Source organism: Sitophilus oryzae, unplaced genomic scaffold, assembly GCF_002938485.1.
Source record: "Sitophilus oryzae breed Bouriz unplaced genomic scaffold, Soryzae_2.0 scaffold_1062_pilon_pilon, whole genome shotgun sequence".
NCBI lineage: Eukaryota > Metazoa > Arthropoda > Insecta > Coleoptera > Curculionidae > Sitophilus > Sitophilus oryzae.
This window is the reverse complement of record NW_022145685.1, coordinates 1,089,537-1,113,273: the sequence shown is the minus strand read 5'-3', so window position 1 is coordinate 1,113,273 and position 23,737 is coordinate 1,089,537. Positions and strand designations below refer to the sequence as shown.

Genomic DNA, 23,737 nt, shown 5'->3' with positions numbered 1-23,737 from the left:
AGTAAAAAAAATACCGAGGGTGCGATTTAAAAATCAAAAGTTGTAGTAATTTCCAGTGAAACCGAAAGCAATTGAATATGTCAATCAATCCGAATTTATGTCATATACTAACATACCAAATCTCGTTGTTTTATCTGAAAAAATAAAAAAACTTATAGGGGTGAGCCACTTTTGAGACGCATCCGGTATATTTATCCGTTGCATAGACTTAAAATAAAATATAGACTGAGCATCTCATTCATAAATAGCTGGAACATGCGGTCAGACCATAGACTTAAAATAAAATATAGACTACACTATTTACATCTCAACGCGGACAAACAACCTTTTTTGTACACATGTTTACTTCTGGGTACAGTCGACCGAGCCTTCCTCATCCAGCCTATGTTGTCACGTCTTTAATATTATCAATATTTTTTTTCTTGTTATACCCATATATTGAGATATTAATACTACAGTTTAATAAGTAGGTTTTAATATTCCATAGATGTATTAAATAGTCCTTATTCTACTAAATTATAAGTCGGATACTGTTTAATAAGGATAAGTTCTTTACAATATGACAACACCGATTAGAGGCGAGGGAGCCTATTCATTCATTTATTACCTTGTAGTACGTGTCGCACGTGTGCGGTAAAGCTTTGTTGCCGCTATCTCCGCGGCTGTATTAACGCATTTTCTTAGCTTGTAGTCCTTAATTGTTTATTTTATTGACTTTTTCTGTTCAAAAACTATAAAATATGGTTCGCCAGTGCCAAATTTGCAAGAAATTTGACTTTAATAATCCATTTAAGTCTTGAAACGACTTTTGACCGGTAGGCAACTCTCAATTTACCCATTGGGAGTCAGTGGCGTTGTTGTAGAAAGGCGCTTATTTAGATAATATTTTAGTAAAATGTAAAATCTGATTTTTTTCTCTTACATTACATTATTTACTTACTTACATTGTAACAAAATCATAATTATAACCCTGTTAATAATTAATAATGTTTTTATTAAAAATATATTCCGGTTTATTCTAAAATTATCTTCAGAATCTAAAATAACATACAAGAATTTTAAAATGATATTACATTATGAAACAATATTTTTTAATATACCGGGTCGTTTCAAAAGTGGCTCACCCCTATAACTTTTTTAGTTTTTTTCTTTGGTTTTCAGATAAAAAAAAACAGATTTGTATGTTAGTAGGTATATGACATAAATTAGGATTTATTGACGTATTCAATTGTTTTTGGTCTCTTCCTGTTTCACCGAAATGATTACATCTTTTGATTTTTAAAGGCACCCTCGGTATATTGCTACTTTATTCGATAAAAAATGACACTCTGAATAGAATGACATATCATATGTCAACTTTTGACATTGTCGCTTAAAAACATATCCTATTTTAAATTTCAATCCAGGGTGCCATGGTGTTGTTAAAAACACTAAGTTTTAATCAAGGAGCCTTGGAAAAATAGTTTTGATCGTCTAATAGGTTTCGTGTCTTGTCTAGGCCGGTTAAAAGATGTACAAATCGTATTTTTAATCATACATATGTCAATTTTTTCAAATGGAACAAGGGACTCATTAGCATATTTGGAAAAAGCATTTTTTTATGAATATATTGATACCACACACTTGGTATTTCGAGTCAAATTGTCGTTATGAACCGCGTGTTACAATTACAATTAAACCATATGCGAAAATGTCAAAAGCTGACATATGATATGTCATTCTATTCAGACTGTCATTTTCTATCGAATAAAGTAGAAATATACCGAGGGTGCCGTTTAAAAATTAAAAGTTATAGTCATTTCCGGTGAAACAGGAAGTGACCAAAAACAATTGAATGCGTCAATCAATCCTAATTTATTTCATATACTAACATACTAAATCTTGTTTTTTATTTGAAAATATAAAAAAATTATGGAGATGAGCCACTTTTGAGACGCACCCGGTATAATAAAGACAATTTTCGAGTTAAATAAATGTAGTTTTATTTTATCCACTTCCTATCACCTTCCTTGCTTTAATGGAACAGATTTATGTTTTCTCTAATTTACATAATAAGACATCACTTAACCAGAACAAAAATTACAACAATCATATTTTTTCTCCCCTGTCGCCGATTCTATTATATCTGTGGAATAGATCCTGTTTTGATTAATATTAGGGGTTGTAAATGTTTGACTAAAATTAATAATTTATTATTAATTTCAAAAATTACCTAATTTCGATTATAAAATTTCTTCTATAACGTGTATTTTATTATTTTTATCCTTTTTGGACTCTAAATTGTTTTTTCTAAAGTTTTATTTAAAAAAACCTGTCCTAAATCTTAATAAAATATAAAAAAGTTTAAATACGATATATTTTTAATTTAATTATAGCTTCATTAAAATAAAAAAAATACCCGGCTATGATACGGAGAGTTCAGGTGTACTTGAGAAACGAAAGACAGTGTTGTGTTTCTCGGCAGAGTCGTCAGGGAACGACCGTTACGACAGAGACAACCTATCTATCGCTCGTGTCGCACTCGTTATAACCTAAAACAATAACAAAAACAATAACACAACAATAACAAGACAGTGTCTGACCGCATGTTCCAGCTATTTATGAATGAGATGCTCAGTCTATATTTTATTTTAAGTCTATGGGTCAGACAATGTCTTGTTATTGTTGTGTTATTGTTTTAGGTTATAACGAGTGCGACACGAGCGATAGACAGGTTGTCTCTGTCGTAACGGTCGTTCCCTGACGACTCTGACGAGAAACGCACTGTCTTTCGTTTCTCAAGTACACCTGAACTCTCCGTATTATAGCCGGGTAATTTTTTTATTTTAATGAACCTATAGTTAAATTAAAAATATGTCGTATTTAAAGTTTTTTATACTTTATTAAAATTTAGGAGAGGTTTTTTTTAAATAAAAGTTTAGAAAAAACGTTTTGGCCAAAAAGGATAAAAATAATAAAATACATGTTATAGAAGAAATTTTATAATCGAAATTACGTAATTTTTGGAATTATTAAAAAAAAAATATTAATTTTAGTCAAACATTTACAACCCCTAATATTAATCAAAACAGGATCTATTCCACAGATATAATAGAATCGGCGACAGGGAGAGAAAAAAAATATGATTGTTGTAATTTTTTTCTGGTTAGGTGATGTCTTATTATGTAAATTAGAGAAAACATAAATCTGTTCCATTAAAGCAAAGAAGGTGATAGGAAGTGGATAAAATGAAAACTACATTTATTTAACTCGGTACTGTCTTTATTATACCGGGTGCGTCCCAAAAGTGGCTCATCCCGATAATTTTTTTATTTTTTCAAATAAAAAACTAGATTTAGTATGCTAGTATATGACATAAATAAGGATTGATTGACGCATTCAATTGTTTTTGGTCACTTCCTGTTTCACCGGAAATGACTATAACTTTTAATTTTTAAATGGCACCCTCGGTATATTTCTACTTTATTCGATAGAAAATGACACTCTGAATAGAATGACATATCATATGTCAACTTTTGACATTTTCGCATATGGTAATCAATTATTGGTAGATATGGTAATGTATATTGGTATGGTAAATATATTGGTAATTATTAATTAACATATGGTTATTATTAAATGGCATTAATTGTAATTGTAACACGCGGTTCATAACGACAATTTGACTCGAAATACAAAGTGTTTGGTATCAATATATTCATAAAAAATGCTTTTTCCAAATATGCTAATGAGCCACCCTTGTTCAAGTTAACATGATAGTAATTCTATTCAGAGTGTCATTTATTATCAATCAGAGTGTCATTTATTATCGAATAAAGTAGCAATATACCGAGGGTGCCTTTAAAAATCAAAAGATGTAATCATCTCCGGTGAAACAGGCAGAGACCAAAAACAATTGGATACGTAAATCAATCCTAATTTATGTCATATGCATACTAACATACAAATCTGCTTTTTTATCTGAAAAAATAATAAAGTTATAGGGGTGAGCCACTTTTGAGACGAACCCGGTATATTAAAAAATATTGTTTCATAATGTAATATCATTTTAAAATTCTTGTATGTTATTTTAGATTCTGAAGATAATTTTAGAATTAACCGGAATATATTTTTAATAAAAACATTATTAATTGAGGCCATGCCCGGAAAAAGGGCCCATAAACCTATGGGTCCTTTTTCCGCAGATCGTTGAAATCGACCCGCCACGATGTTATGTTTATTTCGGCCAAGTTTGGCAACGATGTCGCAAACCTGTGTCACTCTATAAATAAACGTTTAAGGGTCGTTTTAACAAAAAAAAATTGTTTTCGTTAGTTGTTGATTTGCTTGCCGTTAGCATTTCAGTGTGTTTAGTCACTTTAGTGAGGTTTTAAGAATGGATTCTGAAGAGGAAGTAGTTAGACATAAATCGATAAGATGTAAGAAGATTAACGTGACGCGAGAAACAAGAAAACTTAAAAGACAATCTGGGAAAATGTACGTCACCTCGGCAGGTCGTGGTGTTGCAGCTAAGTCTTTTCAGGTGATCACAAAATGTTGCCAAGAAAAATGTTTTGCTCGTTTAAGTATCGATGATCAAAAACACTTATTTGAACAATTCTATTTACAATCAAAGTCTCAACAAGACTTTTTGTTGGCTCAGTCCCAAAGTTTTACGAAGGTGTACATGGAAATATTCCATGTCCTAAAACGGTGACAAAATAAAATCATGTCGGACCATGATTCAAAAACTTTTTCAAGTATCTGTGAAGCGTATTCGTGTAGTACAAAAAAAGTAATTGAGGAGGACACATTTATAGAAAAGCGAGGGATACATGCTAACAGATCCCACAAATTGGATTCCAATATATATGAATTATTGCTCAAAGCGCATTTGGAAACTATTCCGTCTAAAAAAAGTCATTATTCCCCAAAAAAAACTCATTTCGCATCTCCGAAAATGTTCTGCCGAAAAAGGGCTCATAACAAGCCAATTAAAAATATACATATTTGCATAAAAATATATCTATATCTTAAAATAACTCATTGTAACTTTAGTTTAGGTACAATACTTTCATTCCAACTTTCAATAAAGTTCAAAATTTAAACCTTTGTTTTTAGACTTGTTAAAATTTTAATAGCGTTTTTCTCAAAACTGCCATTTGGCATATAGTCCCTTTTTCCGGGGATTGCCTCAATTATTAACAGGGTTATACTAATTATGATTTTGTTACAAAAACCTTTATATAAATGATTATGTAAGAGAAAAAATCAGATATTACATTTTACTAAAATATTATCTAAATAAGCGCCTTTCTATAACAACGCCACTGACTCCCAATGGATAAATTGAGAGTTGCCTACCGGTCGAAAGTCGTTTCAAGACTTAAATGCATTATTTAAGTCAAATTTCTTGCAAATTTGGCACTGGCGAACCATATTTTATAGTTCTTGAACAGAAAAAGTAAATAAAATAAACACTTAAGGACTACAAGCTAAGCAAATGCGTTAATACAGCCGGGGAGATAGCGGCAACAAAGCTTTACCGCACAAATGACCGCACACGTGCGACACGTACTACAAGTTAATAAATGAATGCAGTGTTCCCAACTCTCAAAAATTTATCTCCCTAAAAATCTAAAACGCTCGCATCCAAAATCCCCAAAATATCCCTAAAACCCTAAAAAAATATCCCGAAAAAAACCTAAAAATATAAATAATAATAAATAAACAATTTGTTGTGTTTTAAGTGGTTGACCTTGAAACGTCTTATCACAGCAATGGAGCCAACTGTTCGAAACTTTCCATTAAAGCAATATCAAACCTTCTTAAATCTAAACAACTAAAATCCCCACAACTGTTATCCAAGATTCGGTGATTAAAATAAATAAATTATTTTGTTTTATTTATACTTTCCTATTAATTTTGAAAAATAGCAGTAGCGGTCTTATCTCCTCTTTGGTAGCGGTAAAATTCCATTGAAATTTTATCCTTAAAAATATCCCCAAAAAATTTTACTCCCTAAAAAAATCCCCATATAGATTTTTTCTCCCCAAATTTAGAGATAAAATCCCGGAGTTGGTAACACTGAATGAATGCATATGCGACCTCGCCTCTAATCGGTGTTGCCATATTGTAAAGAACTTATCCTTTTCAAATAGTATCCGACTTATAATTTAGTAGTATAAGGACTATTTAATACATCTATGGAATATTAAAACCTACTTTATTAAAATGTAGTATTAATATCTCAATATATGTGTATAATAAGAAAAAAAATATTGATAATATTAAAGAGGTGACAACATAGGCTGGATGAGGAAGGCTCGGTCGACTGTACCCAGAAGTAAACATGTGTACAAAAAAGATTGTTTGTCCGCGTTTAGATGTAAATAGTGCAGTCTATATTTTATTTTAAGTCTATGATCCGTTGCGTATCTGAGGGACAAAATTTTACAACTTAAATCGACAATGCTTCGAAATAAACTGAATCAGGCGAACTACTTGCCCACAGAACAGATTAAAACAGAACGAAATCTTCCGTACAAAAAATTAGGACAACATTTTGATACGCCATCTATGACACGGATTTAGAACTACAAATTAAATTTAAAAAAAGAAATCTGCAATTAAATTTTAAAAAGAAATCTGCATTGCATTCAAAGCAATTTTAGCAGCGCCATCTATAGTATTATATTACACCTAATTAATTTAATATACCGTATGTTCGAAAAACAACGATTCCAAGTTAACTTAAAAATGACGATCGATAACATTTTCTTTGTAAAGTTATATGGTTAATGTCATCAATAGTCATTTCTAAGTTAACTTGAAGCCGTATTCTTCGATCATACAATATTTAAACTAGGATGATTTTATGCCAGATAATTTGTTTCAAGTAAATTTAAATAAACATCTTATACAATATATTTTTTTAAAAATATGTTGTAAAAGATGTTTGATTTAATATACTTGCCAAACAAATATCTAGTCTATAATTGTTAAACAATACACATGCGGTAAAAATCACATTACAATATTTTCTATACCAAAATCAAAAAGTACTATCAGATTTAACTTAATAATAGGTGTATGATTAATAACACATGTGAATTGATTATATACCAGATATTACAAGGAAGTTTATAATAAAAATCATTTATTTTTTGTTATAAATTTTTATTTATTTTTTCTTTTTTTGTAGATTTCGAAATTTTACAATACAAATGCGGCTCATTAAATTTATAGGCAACTAAAAATTAAACATTACAATTATTGCTCGGATAAAATATATATATATACAACTATTTTTGTATTCTTTTTGTTTTCTAAATTTCTATACCTAGGTACATGGTAATACTAAAGTAATACCGTATGATCGAAAAAACGAAGTCAAGTTGGCTTGGAAATGACGCGGTCGATGACGTTCCTCATATAATTTTACATATAGAGAGAGAATGACAGCGATATTTATTTCATAGCCAACGGTGACGCCGTTTTTTTTTCGATCATATTGTACCATACGATTACGAAAAGCTGCATCAAGCCACCTTAGGAATGACAATTGATGGCATTTAAAATGTAAATTATATTAGTAAATCTAACCAATTAATGAATATCAATCTTCCTTACATCGATAGCCATTTCCAAGGTACAATTAACCTAACCTAACCTAGCTTTTATCGAGCAGGTTATATTATTATAAACTAATTTCTAGGTACTTACATATAAAGAATAATTCACTCTAAATGGATACACAAAATAAAAAGTTTTTAATTTAAAATAATACACTATAAAAGGCCGGGCACACAACATAAAACGTCTTTACTTTGGGAATGAACACTACGACACTCACAGTCACAAAACACATACCTCTCAGCTCTAGACAAAGTTAGGCACTGATGGCTGCCGGGAAAAATGACGAAATATTATGATGAGACGGGTGGCGGGCCAGAAACTTTTCCTTCCCTCTTACTCCGCCCACGTATTTTTAAATCGACAGTGGCGCCCTCTGACAGCAGGATTTGGCAATTCTTGTTCCAAATCCTGCCATTTAAGTTTTTGCACCGTGTACTTGCCGTTCATTACCGAAAGGATATGTGCCCTGCGCACGCAGCTTGCTGCTTGGCGCTTGGCGTTAACGAGTACTTACAACATGCGACGGACAAAAAACCGTATTTTTAAATACGAGCGATATTTCGCACGAGTGATCACTCTGTTATTGCAATCGCTTGATACTCGAGTGCTCGATTATTGAAATTAATCGGGTTTTCCCATCACCAGTTTTAATACAAATTTTATCAAAGCGAATCAAATTATTTATTAATTTTTAATTTATTACTTTTTCAACATTTCAAACTATACTTCTACAAATATGTCGTTCAAATCCTTCAATTTAATAGTTGTTAGTAAGAAGTTTTACCTCAAATTTGAACACATATTCACTGTAAAGCTAATACTGTAATTTTTAAGTGGAGTGCATTCAAGAGATATGAAATTGGCATTAAAAATAAGTTTAAATCAGCATCTTCTTATACAGTGCCATACTCCGTATAGAGCGTCGGCTACCTCTCGCATGTACTTGTGATGTGTGTCATCAGTGTTTCACAAGTACATGGGACCTACAGTTTATTGCCGAATCCAAACGACACTATTTGAGAGGCTGTACAAGGCAAATATACTCAAGGTGGTTTGCCATTGCCTTCCTTGAGGTGGCGGCTCGTTGGTAGCTCTATTTAGATAAATAAATATTTTTATTTAAATAAATAAAGCGACCGGACTGGCTGGGGATCGAACCCAGTACCTTCCGCTCCGCAGATCGACACACTAAAGGCAGGCGGCCACTGCGAGCGAAACTAAACTAAGCGAAGATAAGATTTGTAAAAATCAGCTTCCATACTTTTTAATGCGTCAGCGGCTACTTGAGCGAAACAAAACGAAAATATATGAACGAAGATTCGAATCGTAGTTTAGTATCGCTCGGTTTAGTTCGTGACAGGTTCCAGCGAATTTTTCGCAGCGATTAGTTCTATGGTAGCAGAGATACAATACGAAAACTTAGCTGACTACTGAGCGAAAATCGTTCCCAGTGGAGTTCCCATTTAGGTACCGTTTGTTTTCATATTCTTAGCTTAGTTTGTGTTGGCCGCCTGCCCTAACGCTGGAGTTACGGCCGGCCACTGCCGCATAAAGCAGCATACACTTTTATAATTGATGATTTAACATTATTTCGAGGAAAAAACTACCGAACGCCGAATGGTTGTTTTTAATACTACTTACTCTAGCAGTTCTTTGTAAGTATCCACCTGTTCTGGCATAATGTATTCGTCCAGGTCTATAAACAGTACATGGGAGTGGTGCCACATCGTTCTGTATAAGCAGTCATTGAGAGCAGCGAAAATTCCTTCCGTTCTTATTTCCTTCTGTGATATAATTGGCAATTGCCAATCTAAAACCGTGATGACTCCTTCACTGATGTAATTCCTTAATAAACAGTCGACTTGTGACCCAAGAGTGTGATTATAGAAATAAAAATGATTCACTCCTAGTAGGCGATGGAGCTCAATAAATTCCATTATTTCAATTTCCTATACGAAAAAGTAGAGATAAGCAAAAAATCTGCGATCCAATCGCAAACCACTGCGATCCAATCGCAGCGATTTTAAAGTCGCAATCGCAACCTGCGATTGGCTCTCATAGGAAACTGCGATGGCGATTTCTTCTATTTGCGAGTTTCAATGTAGGCAACCAGTATTACCAGTATTATTTAGTATATAGCTGCGATTTGCGATTTTGTTGTGATTGTAATTTTGTAAACTGGGACAGTACATCTGCGAGTTTTAATTTTTAGGAGTTGCGATTTGCGATATTGTTGCGAATGTAATTTTGTGGTCCATTGAACTGCGATTCAATTTTCTCTCTGATATTATTTATTTATAGAGAAGGTATTATTTTCTAAGGCCACGATCAATGATACGAGTATACCGGGTGTTTCTCAAGAGTGGTTCCCCCCTATAATTTTTATATTTCTGATAAAAAAACGAGATTTGGTATATTAGTATATGACATAAATTGTTCAGAACATTATACATAACGTCAACATTTGGATGAAAATTGGTGTCTGGGAGTTCTTTGACATGAGCCATTTGATTTTGATGTCAATATGACTCCTATTTGTACAGGGCGATATCTATACTCTGTTTTTTTTCCTCAGGTAAGATTTCGACAGACGATGACAGAAGAAAAGCAAATGACGTCCCATACCAATCTATTTATTTTACTAAAAAAAGTTTCTAATAATTTTTAAGTTAACTATGGATGGGTTTAAATATAAATCCGTCATCCGTCGTGCGGTTTTAACCAGTTTTATTGGTTTATTTCAAAAATGACAGATCGTATTTCAATTTTATTGGTTTGACGAAACGATGAACGACAAACGGACGCCGATGCGTATGAACTCGCCTTTAGATTTTTGACGCTTGTCCACGCTTGTTAAAGTCTTGCCAAATTAGAGGTTATAATTTTGTGTTAACTTTTGTCAGTTTTGTCAAATACCCTGCGTTTTTGAAGATGATGCATTTTGATTCGTGTTATTACGTGTGTTTTGTGTCTTTTGAAGTCAAGTGGAGGAAAAATCGAGTGAAAATTAACTGTAGACCCAGAGCACAGTTATGGTTAATACTCGCTGCCCAGGCAAAAAGTCTTATACACCAATAAAGTTACCATCATTAAAGTTCGTATACCATCTCGTCGTAGATAAGTGCATCTCGAATATGGTAGAAGGACCATACTAAACACATACTAAAAACTGGAGTAGCTGTAAAATATCGACATCACACGATACGTAAATAATGGATTTTAGTACTGCACAAGAAAAATAATGCAAAAGGTACTGGTTTAAAAATTTAAGATTAAAATTAATTAATCAACCTTTAAGGTACCTCTAAAATTTGGTAAGTGTTATTAATAATACAATAGTTTGTTTTATTTATGTTGTTTTATTTACTGCGGAATATTACAAATTTGTATTTGTACATCATTTATATTGATAAATATAATCATAAATGCGGGAAGTTTCATAAAGCTTGAAAGTAAGAAATAGTTCTTTTTTATATTTTTTTGGTATGTGGTGTCTTGTTCTTGTTTGTTTTGTATTAACACATACCGTTTTTTATTAAATTAAATAACTCGATTACATTTTTTCAGTTTTATACAGTTTTTTTCACAATATTTTGAACTAATCACTTGTCAGTCAAATTTTAAATATAATAATTTCCTGCTATGCGTTCCAGCTGTTCCAACTTATTTCTTTGTAAAATAAAATAAACTACTTTGAAATTAAAATGACAGACACATCTATCGCTGTTAAGGATCTTCTCGTTGGACAGACTATACATGTGTTTTAACTGTTTTGGAGAGTAATAACTTTTCGTCCGTACCTGTATAAAACTACTGAGTGAAAAAATATACATTTCTGTGATTTTTTACGTAAAAAATGTCTCTTGGTAAAAGTCGCTACGAACAGGGGCGGATACAGGAATTTATTTTAGGGGGGCCCAAAATGAAAAGCAATGTAGAATATGCTTTTTAGGGCGCCATTTTTAACCCAAAAGCCTAATATTTTATACATTTCAAAGACTTTAGGGGGGCCCGGGCCCATGGCCCTGTATCCGCCACTGGCTACGAACAACCGTTCTCAAGATATTTAGAATGGAAATAGTCAATACATGTCATTATTGACAAAAAATAGGCATGTTGAGTAGACAGATATTTGACTGAAATGATAAATTTGGGAACTTTTTATTTTTTTTAATTAATCTTAAATTTTTCTGAAAAAAAATGATGATGAAGAACTTTAAGCACAAAAACATTTCAAATGTATGATTTAATAACTATTTAGTCAACATGCTTAATTTATGACAAAGATGACAGGTTTTGATAATTTCGATTCCAAATATCTCGAGAACCATTACTCGTAGCGATTTTTACTAAGAGACATTTTTTACATTAAAAACGTTGTAAATGCGTATTTTTTTACTCAGTTGTTTTATACAGGTACGGACGAAAAGTTATTACTCTTCAAAACAGTTAAAAATATGTAGGTGGCGCTCTCTACAAGTAGGAGTCATATTGACATGGAAATCAAATTTGTCGTGTCAAAAAAGTCCCAGACACCAATTTTCATCCAAATATTTACGTTACTTCAGAAATTATTTGGAAAAAGTCGAAATAAAATTGTAATTTCTACACCCTGTATCTCCAAAACTAAGCATTTTAGGACATACATTTACACAAACTTTTTTACTTATTTTTATCTGCAGAATGTGCTGCCGAAGTTTCCGGAATACAGTTCGGACCACCCTATATGAAGCTTTAATTATCTATAATATGTAGTTATGTGTTGCATATATTAAAAAAAACTTAAATAGGTACTGAACAACTGATTTTTATTAACTCTTTTGAACTGTTAAGTTATAGCCTTGTTTATATATACAAGGGTTATAGGTACATACACCGACAATTATATGCCTAGTACAATATTTAAATATTAATATCGCAATCGCAGGTTACAGTCGCTGCGATTTAAAAATTGCAATCCCAGTTTCAATTGCGATTGGAGAATCGCGGTTTTGTTCATCTCTACGAAAAAGATATTTTAATGTAGTAAAATTATAAGTTCTGTAGAATGAGGAACACTGATTAGTTAAATGTTACAATCTGTAGAATAATATTAATATCATTGCTCTATTACGTAAATCAGTAAATAAAATCGTCAAATCAAGATATAAACTAAAAACTAAACTTATATTTGAATTATTGCTACGACAAAACAGTGGCGGATCCACAGGAGGGGCTTCGGGAGCATAAATCACCCCCCCCCCCCTTGAGTTCAGTCATGTAATACGATATTATTAATTTATTTTGTCACAAACAACTCTGGAGTAAATGTACTTTGAGTAAGTCCAAAAATAATTGTAAATAAAGATTGTTAATTTTATATTCCCAAATAAAAATGCATGCTTTTTATTTTGTTTTCTAATTTTGCTTCAAATTTTAAGTACGTTTCATGTTTTGTGTCTTATATCTTTACAAATGTCTTACAGGAACTGCGGAGAAGTTTGAACGGATTCTTTTTTAAATTTAAACGTGTTTGGAATATGTTCATTTAAAATGTAGGTGTTTGTTAAGAAATCAAACTTAATGTTCCAATTTTAAACAGAACCTGCAGTATTAATAATAGGCCAATCAAATTAGAGGGTTCACTTGGAAAAAAGTGTTGGAAGGCTAATTATGGTCTCGATTTGTTCAATTGACATGAAAGATGAGTATCCTAGTTATGCACGGTTGCTCGACCGCCGCTCGACTCAGGAGGACCAAAAGATGGCATAATTCTTGGACTTTTTTCAGATTTTCACCTATAATTCCGCAACTTTGCGTTCTAGCCAATATTTCACTATTACAAAAATTAAAGACTATTAAATTCTACGTATAAAGATATCAGTTCGTTCAATTCGGTCCAGTAGTAAGGCAGAAATTGAAGGATGAAGAATGGTGATATTTACCTATTTTGTTGATAAATGCATTAAAGTGACATTCAAGCGTTCGTCACACGGAAACTATCATTCTAAATAATAAACCATACAATAAAAGTTACAGGGCGTCAAATTCGCTTTTTATATCAAAAAAACAATATACATACCGAGAAAACAAAAATTTTAGCGTATCGTCGTCCAACAATTCTGCCTAGAATGATTATCAATTTGTTCAATTCGGTCCAGTAGTATAGAGTATAGCTAAGATTGATGCTTAAAAATAGTTATTTTTATCAGTTTTGCCACTTCAAAAGAACATTTCTTATCCAACGACCGTAATAAGAAACATTTAATTAGCAGCGTCCATAAAAAGCTAGATGGATTTGTTGTATTGATAGACTAATTCTTATAACTGCAATTGACTTATCACCTTGGTCCTGCTCACAGCATTATATAGCACCTACCACCTCAAAGATTGCACTAATGAAGCCAGGGAAGGGTGCGAAGGAAAATAATTTGTACTCTTCCAGACACTTCAAATACTCGGAGAGTTTAAAATCAAACATTCTGTGCCTGCATGCTTTCAGTGGATGTGATACCACGTCATCATTGTATCAGTAGGGAAAATAAAGTTGGACTTTGGATGAACTTTGGACAAAAACTGGTGTTTTAGACTTACAAGATGCTGCGCTCATCTTCTGAAATAATAATGTTTGTGCTGACGAGATAAATACTGCCGAGATAAAATTTCTTGTATCCATTTATGGTGACTCTCGAAAACATACCTCATTAGACGATATAAGATACGATATCTTCGCCAAAGTAGTAGCCAAGACAAACATGAAGATAGCAACCCTTCCCCTCACTGAAGCTGCAGCTCATCAACGCCCTTTCGGATATACAAGCACCTACATATTCCGGCACAAGTCGGCAAATTTGTTTTACAAGTAAAAAGTTACTGACAAGATAGTTTCCGTCTGGATTAGACGCAGTGATATTTTACAATAAAAAACTTCTATTTTTTAGATTTCTATTCCAATGGCGATTTAACCACCATGAAGATATAGATCCTAAACCCCATGAAGATATAGACATTATCATGATTGTGGCTTTAGAAGAATACTTCGTATATGTTATGTAATGTTAGCGAAATTTAGTATATAATAATTTTAATGTTAATTAAATGTGGTATATGTGTGTATTAGTTTAATTCAGAATACCACTTCTGAAGTAATTTCATGGAGAGTTGAGCACAAACATTTTCATTTCTTCAGCATATATTGCTTGACGTAAAATACTAATTTGATGCTCTACAACTTTCATTGTATGATTTATTATTTAGAACGATCATTTCCATTGTAAATGTCACTTTAATGCGTTTATCAGCAAAATTGGTAAATATAACCATTCTTCATCTTTCGATTTCTGCCATACTACTGGACCGAATTAGACGAATTGATACTCATTATACGCAGAATTTAATGGTCTTTAATTACTTTTGGTAATAGTGAAATATTGCTTAGAACGCAATGTTTCGGACCTAAGGCAAACATCCGAGAAAAGTCCAAGAATTTTACCATCTTTTGGTCCTCCTGAATCGAGCGGCGGTCGAGCAACCGTGCAAAACTAAGATAATTATCTTTCATGTCAAATGAACAAATCAAAACCATAATTAGCTTTCCAACACTTTTTTCCAAGTGATCACTATAATAGATCTGATTTGACTGGCCTATAATGGAAATATCCAGGTAAAATTACAATACTTTCTCATAAAATATATGTAGACATTTTTTTCGCTGTATCATAAGTCATAAAAATATGTTTTCTAATATTATGAACATCACTCTTTATGTACTAAATAGCCATTTGTTTATTATACTCAATAATATGACTTCTTACCTTATTATATTCATTGTGAAGCGGTTTAACACAAACGGCAATACTGTCAATTTTTTTAGGTAAATTAAAAACGTCCCAATCTACTGGTGTTTTAGAATTTACAATGACCGTTAGAATATTCATTGGTTCCTTGTCTGGGTTCGTTAAAATGCTTACAGCATCAGGTAGAATTTTAGTCGTATCTATTGGGCAAAGCACATAACGGGCAGTGTATTTAAGGCCCCAATTTTCTGATATCACCTGAAATTAATAAAAGTAATATTATTGTCTCAAAGGGACACTAGAAATAGAAATATGTTTTCAGATAAAACTAAAATTTAAGTGTGTTGTAATAGGAACGAAATCAAATTGCAAAATCAGTGGAGGGGGTGTCAGTTTCCTTTTGTGTTAATTTTCCTTGCAAATGGACACGAGGCTTTACATAATGTAATATCCGATTCTATTTTATACAGATAGTAAGTACATATAAAGACAATATGTGCCCAGAAAATAGTGATATATAAGGGACACCATTTAAACTATTAGTTACGTAATCGAGGGCGCGATTTTTAAATTCATTGTTGCCAACCATGGACATATTGGGCGCCGGACCGACTAACTAGAATTTGAATTACCCGCTGGGGATTCAGGTGGTAGCTCTGCTATAAAAATGCCACATTTATTTATTTATTTCCTGACATTGTGATTCGTTTTGCCACTTTAGTTTTGTATTACGAGTTTTTTTGTTTAAATAAATTGTGTTGTGATACTTTAAACTTAAAGCAGACCGTGCAGTCCAATTTAATGGCATAAACCGCCTGTTGATATTTTCACTGCCAACTGCCCATTGAACCCACTCAAAATTGCCCATAACTTTTTTAATTCGCAGAATAATAAAATTCTGTAAAGACGTTCTTAAAGCACTTTTTTAAGCACAATCCAGTGGCGTAGTGAGTTTTTTTCTATGCTTGCTCTTTTTGTCAGAAATATTAAAAAATATAATTTTTTAAATGGAAATCATAGTTGGCTATGAACTTAAAAAAATGCTGACGTTTAACCATTTCGAACGATATAAAGTTATGCGTACCTGTTTCTAAGAATGAGAGAAATATTAGGTTTCTATCTTTGTATCGAAGTGTGCCTTGATTTTGTGTTGACCTAGTTGTCTAATTATTTTTTATCGCAATTTAATATTCTATATTATTATTTATCTGCATAATTAGAGACATTTGAAAACATAAATTAACATTCTATCTATTAGTTTTAGTAATTACAATTGAAATCGATACAATAAACAAAGAACAAAGCTAAAAAACGTATTTTCTGAGTGACGAATATAGTTTTCTAAAAAAAATCATCTAAGATGTTCAAACCGAGCACCTCTTTGTTGAATACATAATAAAACATCTCTTGCGCACAGAGTTACAGCGATTTATTAAGCGAACTGGTGTCCACTAAGAAAGTCCAAAAGCTTGCCTAGTAGAATTCTGCAATTCTTCTCTCGTCCCAATGGTTCTTCCCTTATATATGAGGTCTTTTAATTTTCCCCATAAAAAAATCGAAAGAAGTTAAATCACAGGACCTAGCAGGTCAAGATATGGGGTCACTTGTTCCAATCCCATTCTCTCAAAATTCTCCATTTAATGGCGTTTTAATTTCACTGGTAAAACTAATATAGAATGTTGATTTATGTTTTCAAAAGTCTTTAATTTTACAGATAAATAATAATATAGAATATGAAATTGCGATAAAAAATGTAAGTAATCGAGTAACAATTGTAGGTCAACACAAAATCAAGGTCCGCGTTGATACAAAGATAAAAAACCCTAATATTTCTCTCATTGTTAGAAATAAATACCCATAACTTTATGTCGTTGCAAACGGTTAAACATCAGCATTTTTTTGAGTTCATAGCCAATGATGATTTTCATTTAAATAATTATATTTTTATTATTTCGGACAAAAAGAGCAAGTATAGAAAAAGACTGACTACGCCACTGGATTGTGCTTAAAATAGTGCCTTAAGAACGTCTTTACAGAATGTTATTATTCCGCGAATTATATAAAAGAGTTATGGGCAATTTTAAAAATGGTAAAAAAATCAAAAAGACCCCGTATCTCAGTTGGCAGTAAAAATATCAACAGGCGGTTTATGCCATTAAACGTATCTCAGAAATCGAGCCCATGACATCTATGTCGGTTTTGCTCTATCTAGTCAGGAAATAGTTTTTTCCTGTTAAAACAGACCAATTTCGACCACCCTATATATGGTGTGTCACTAAGATTCATACCAAAGTTATATTTTTTCTTATAGAACTCCCGGTATTTTATTTAATTTTTGATTTTGGTTTTTGAGATATTTAAATATGCATGCTATAATAAAAAAGTTTGTCAACACCTTGTACATTACTTTTCAGAATTAATTCTTGCGCTGATTTTCAAGCCAGAGAAATAAATTTTATTAAAAAATTTGATTGTTTCCTTAAATGTATACAGGGGTATCAAAAATTGCTATTTTTATTTAAAAAAAGTCTATTTTAAATATTTATTTTACATAAAAACTTCGTTATTCCAAATGCAACACTATATAATTTTTTAAATAAATCGAAGCAGATTTAAATGCTCTTTCAAAGTATATTAGAGTTTCCTATACCTATCTGGCTGAGATTTTGAATAAAAAACGATTTTTCAATGAAATTGTAACCAAGTGGCTGGTGTCGCCATGAACATTTTCTAGTGACACTTGGTAGCTATTTTCAAAATCGACATTAGTTAAATCATGGTAATATAAATCAAAGAACTACTTCTTTATTTTTTTTTGATAAAATAATAAATACTTACTCATTAAACTATTGTAGGTAAATTAAATAAAGGTAAACTCTCTTATAAATTTAAATAAAGTCCATAAACTAATGACGATCCTGAAAATAGCTACTAATTAAAGATATCCAAATAGAAATTTTATTGACAAGCGTTCTTTTGAAAAACTGCTTTTTCTATTTCGCAAACCTGATGTTGTTGGAAGCGAAGAAAATGATTTACCTTAATTGGTTGTTTTATAGAAAATCCAGTACATCTACAACTGAATACAAAAAATAATCGTAATTTAAATCAAAGAACTACTTCTTTATTTTTTTTGATAAAATAATAAATACTTATCTATTAAACTATTGTAGGTAAATTAAATAAAAGTAAACTCTTATAAATTTAAATAAAGTCCATAAACTAATATCGATTTTGAAAATACTACCAACTGTCATTAGCAAATTGCCATAGCTTGACACAAGCCATTTTGATTACCATTTTATTGAAAAATCGCTTTTTATCCAAAATCTGACCCATATAGGTATAGGAAACCCTAATATAGTTTCAAAGGGCATTTAAATCTGCTTCGACTTATTTAAAAAAAATACATAGTGTTGCATTTGAAATAACGAAGTTTTTTTGTAAAATAAATATTTAAAATAGACCAGCAATTTTTGATACCCCTATATACATTTAAGGAAGCAGTCAAATTTTGTAGTAAAGTTGATTTCTCTGGCCTCAAAGTCAGCACAAGAATTAACTCTGAAAACTAATATACAGGGTGTTGACAAACTTTTTTATTATAGCATGCATATTTAAATATCTTTAAATATCTCAAAAACCACAGCATTTAAACATATTAAACCCTTATAACAAATGCTTTATTTTATGACCAATCCGAAAATGAAATAAAATACCGGGTGTTATATTAAAAAAAATATAACTTTGGTATGGATCTTAGTTCTGATACACCCTATAGATTTGAAAATAATTTTAAATTATGCACATATTGCCTCTCTGCATATACCCATAAGAATTTTGTTTAAATTATCAACCGAGGCGAATGATGTGCGCCACCCTGTATTTATTTTTGTTTCCTAAAACATTTTGATTAAAAGAAAATAAAAGTGGGCAAAGCTGTGCCGATCAAGCTTAATCACCTGACTAAAAGTTCATTTGGTATAATCTTTAGGTAATAGAAAATACATTATACTAGCAATACATTAAATTTAAGCTTACCATATGGTTACCTTGAATTGTCTTCGTTCCATAAGTATTTTGATCATCTGCTTTATAGTAGAGCTTGCACCAAACGGGCGTAGGATTTCGCGTTCTTCCAACAGCTATTACTCGAACAAATTTGTCAGTTTTTCGGTCGTCCAGATATGCAGAAAATACTAAAAATTTCGATCTAAAAATTTAGTACAAGATTTTGCGTGTCACGGTTTGACTTTATTTATTTATGCCTTACATACTCTTGATCGTCAGTTACATACTGCCACGTTTCTTTTGTAAGCGTTGATTTGTCCTAAAATGCAGATATACAGATTATATTGACATTTGTAGTAAAAAATACAGCGTCTTTTTTATGCTGGATATATACAAGGTGAGGCTTAAATAAGTGCAAATATTTTAGGGGTAGTATATTTTGACCACAGAAGTTACGATTACGAGGTTTTTTTCGCGAAACTAAATTTTGAAAATTTGGAATTTTTTGAGAAAATTTTTGGATTTTTTTTAATTAACATAATTTGTTGATAATATGGCAACATAGGTAGTAGATTACATTTACAAGAAAAAAAATCCAGAAAAGATCTAGTGGTTCTCAAAATTTAAGCAATTTTTTTTGGGAAATTTTCAAAGTAAAATAAGTCGGTTATTTTGGATTTATTTGAAAAACGGTAAAGATAAAATATGTTTCTTTTATCGAGATCTACCAGCCCTAAAAATATTTACACTTACTTAAGACTCACCCTGTATAGGGCAATGAAATCGTGACACCAATAATTGCCATTTACTGATTTTTACGTTTGAAAATATCTTCATTAGAATTAGAAAAAAATTCATTAAAACAATTGTATATCACTTCCATTCCTTTTAAGTGAGCCGAAACCAAGAATTCAAACTGCATGTTTTCAGATAAAATTTTAAAACTCTAACAAAATTTCTAAATGTTTGAAAACTAAAGAAAAGTAAATGCTACTAATTATAGGGACTAAATTACACAACGTATAGAAACACTTTTTCTAATTACTTTTGCTGCTTGACATAACATGTGAAGTTATTATGATAATAAATAGTTTTGTAAAGTGTTTATGATAAAAAGTTATCGTTTAGAAAATGGACAATGTAATGTAACCTACTTTTTTTTGAAGCATATAATGTGCTAGCTATAATAGGCCAGTCATTCTGGAGGTTGAGGTGGAAAAAATTAGTATCCAACCGATCTCAACGGGAATGTGTAGATAATGATCTCCTATTTAACCCTTCAAAAGTCCCATTCGGTCCCAGTGGGGGAAGTTTGCAAAAAACCGTCGCCATTTTTTCGTTTTTTTTAAATATCTCCCTTTGCATAATTTTTTTCGAAAAAACTAAAGATATGTTTTTTGCAGCGAATGAAATGAAAATATATGAAAATATGAAATTTAGAATATTTTACCTTCAATCATTTTTTATCTAAAATAAATAGTAATAGAGATTTTTTACTATACGTTTTTAAATTTTCCAGTTTTTTAAGCTAATCAGCTATAATTTTTACGTTAACAGTATAGTGTTAATATATATACCAAGTAAAAATTTAAGAATTAAAACAGTTACAAATAACGTTTAAATATTATTCATTAAATAAAATTATTGTTAAAAGAATTAGTATTAAATTAAAGTTATTAAATAAAATCTGCTTTGACGTCATCCTGAGCGTCATTTTCGGCCTCAACTAAAATACAAAAGTTTGTGCAACTGATTCCGTAGCACTGACCACACTTTGAAGAACAAGACCCAGTCTTCTACAAGAGCAATTTTTAGAGCACTTTTAACACTATACTGTTAACGCAAAAATTATAGCTGATTAGCTTAAAAAACTGGAAAATTTATAATACGTATAGTAAAAAATTGCTCTATCTCTATTACTATTTATTTTAGAGAAAAAATGATTGAAGGTAGACTATTCTAAATTTAATTCTCTACAAAAATCATATCTTTAGTTTGTTCAAAAAAAGTTATGCAAACGGAGATATTTGAAAAAAACGAAAAAATCCAAGATGGCGGCGGTTTTTTTCAAACTTTCCCCACTGGGACCGAATGGGACTTTTGAGGGGTTAAATAGAAGATCATTATCTACACATTCCTTCTTGAGATCGGTTGGTTACTAATTTTTTCCACCTTTACATATAATACTCGGCTACGTTTACTGGCCTATAATTTTTCCGCTTTAATTTGAAGTATGAACAATGAATGAATAATTTCAACGTGTTCTAGATAACAAATTACATATAATATTAACAAATAATAAAGGCTAATAATACAGATACATGTAAAAAATAGGTACTAGATGTCATGAATACATGAATCAAATCCTTCAAGTGGCAATGGGCATTACATCTGGCAAGAAGGACGGACAACAGATGGACCACAAAAATTACAGCATGGTACCCACGAGGAACTAAGAGACATAGAGGAAGACCAAATATCTGAGATGGTACCATGATATTAGAAAATTAGCAGGGATAACTTGAATTTGTAAGGGAGAGTCTACACCATAATTGGAAATGGTTGAATAATGATGATGATGTAAAAGTATCATTACAAATAATATAATAAATCCATCACTTAAGTTCAGATATGTTTAAAAAATAAATCTCGCTATTTTAATACATTATTTAAATCCAATATTAGATACATTATAGTTGGGGGTAAAATTTCTTCAAAAATTCGCTTCGCACAAGATTCCGATTTATACAGGGTGTTTCAAAAAACATGTGCCATCTCTCGTGTGGAGATTCCTCACGTAAAAATAAGATTTATTTTTCATATTAACATAGGTCCGATTCTGCTTTGTTTCGTAGCTGCAGGGTGTTCAAATCTTAATAATTTTTCGATTTATTATAATTTTCTTCCAAGTACTTTTAACGTTTCAAATTAAATTTTGAGGGTAAAAGTTACTATAAAATATATATATTACTATAAATATATATACTTTTTTCCAAAATGTACTTACGTCATTTATAAATTGATGGAGTATTTAACTACATCCCTTGCGTGAAATAATTCCGCAAAAATGATAGTAGTCCAAGATATAAGCGTCAAAAATATCGCTGATTCCGCATAAATCCCATATATCAAGGTACGTTTTCAGGAAAAAACACAGATGTCATTGACTTATGTTGTTTTTACGGGAAACTATCAGCTCTTATTATCGAAATTATCGGAATTTTTCCTTAAGTCTGCTCATCCACTGGTGAACCTGGGGTTGTTTTGGTAAGACAGACTTATACAGATAACTGGGAAAAATGCCTTATAAGAGATAAACGTGGTATACCCAAAGAATTTGAATTTAAATCCTTCAATAATAAACGTTTAGATATTCCTCAGCGAAAAAAAGAAAACCCATAAGATTTAACCGAATATTTTAATCAAACCGAGCTCAAAAACTTTTATAACAGACTATTCACGGAATCACCTTGTCCGTCCAAGCGGATTACGGATTTAGATGAGGATGATATCAGTAGGTGCTATGAGTGATGAAGATTAATTATTAATTTTATTTTCCCTACATACATGTTTTGAATAAAAATGATATTTTGAAAAAATCATTCAACAAAAATGTTTTAGTTTCATGTTTAAAAATATCTTTTTTTTATAAAACTATAAAAATTGTCTGCAAAAACCCCATATATCAAATCAAAAATGACCCCTATAATAAAACTGAAAGAAAAAAAAAGATATTATTTATATTGCGAAATGTGCCTAATTATCAAACTGATCAACTACTAATATTAAAATTTTTCTAATCAAACTTACATCCAATTAAAAAACTTTTTTTTACTTTTCTCGAAAGTTGCTATTAATGACAAATGGGATTTTTGCAAAAAACGCCTCAATTACTATAAGTGCTACACATTTTAATGCTAAAAAAGTGTCGCTAAATTCATCAGGGCCGTACATATGGGTTATCACTAGAATATTTTTCAAAAATAAAACATGTGTGCCACTGACTTTTTCTTTTGATATCAAAATTGTGTAGGACGTTTAATTCCAATTAAAAGTTATCTCTTGATATTTTGTCGAATTCGGCCTCCTTAATGAGATAAACGTAATTTTATTAATCACAATTAATAAAATTAAAATAAAAAAGAAATTAAAAAATTAATTATTTTACCTACTTTTCTACTAAATATTATTACTGTTAGTCCAACATACAGCAATTTTAAATAATAAAATTAAGGTAATAATTACAAAAAACCTAATTTTAAAACGTTTTAACATCCTGTAACTCTAAGCCCGCGGTTACATTGGAGGCGGGTCCGTGCGTTTTTTTATACGTG

The 23,737-nt window shown here is 31.2% G+C and overlaps 1 protein-coding gene across 9 annotated transcripts in view; it reads right to left on the bottom strand.

Moving 5' to 3' along the window:
• The window catches only part of LOC115878157 (beta-1,4-galactosyltransferase galt-1-like), a 150,107-nt gene that overhangs the window by 15,223 nt on the left and 111,147 nt on the right, over positions 1-23,737 (bottom strand). For all 9 annotated transcript variants that reach the window (XM_030894561.1, XM_030894607.1, XM_030894572.1 and 6 more), the window contains 4 exons: positions 19,670-19,722; positions 19,434-19,605; positions 15,411-15,650; positions 9,259-9,566 (listed from right to left, as the gene is read on the bottom strand). In XM_030894561.1, the coding sequence (XP_030750421.1) occupies positions 9,259-9,566; positions 15,411-15,650; positions 19,434-19,605; positions 19,670-19,722 (773 nt within the window). The remainder of the gene's footprint in view (positions 1-9,258; positions 9,567-15,410; positions 15,651-19,433; positions 19,606-19,669; positions 19,723-23,737) is intronic.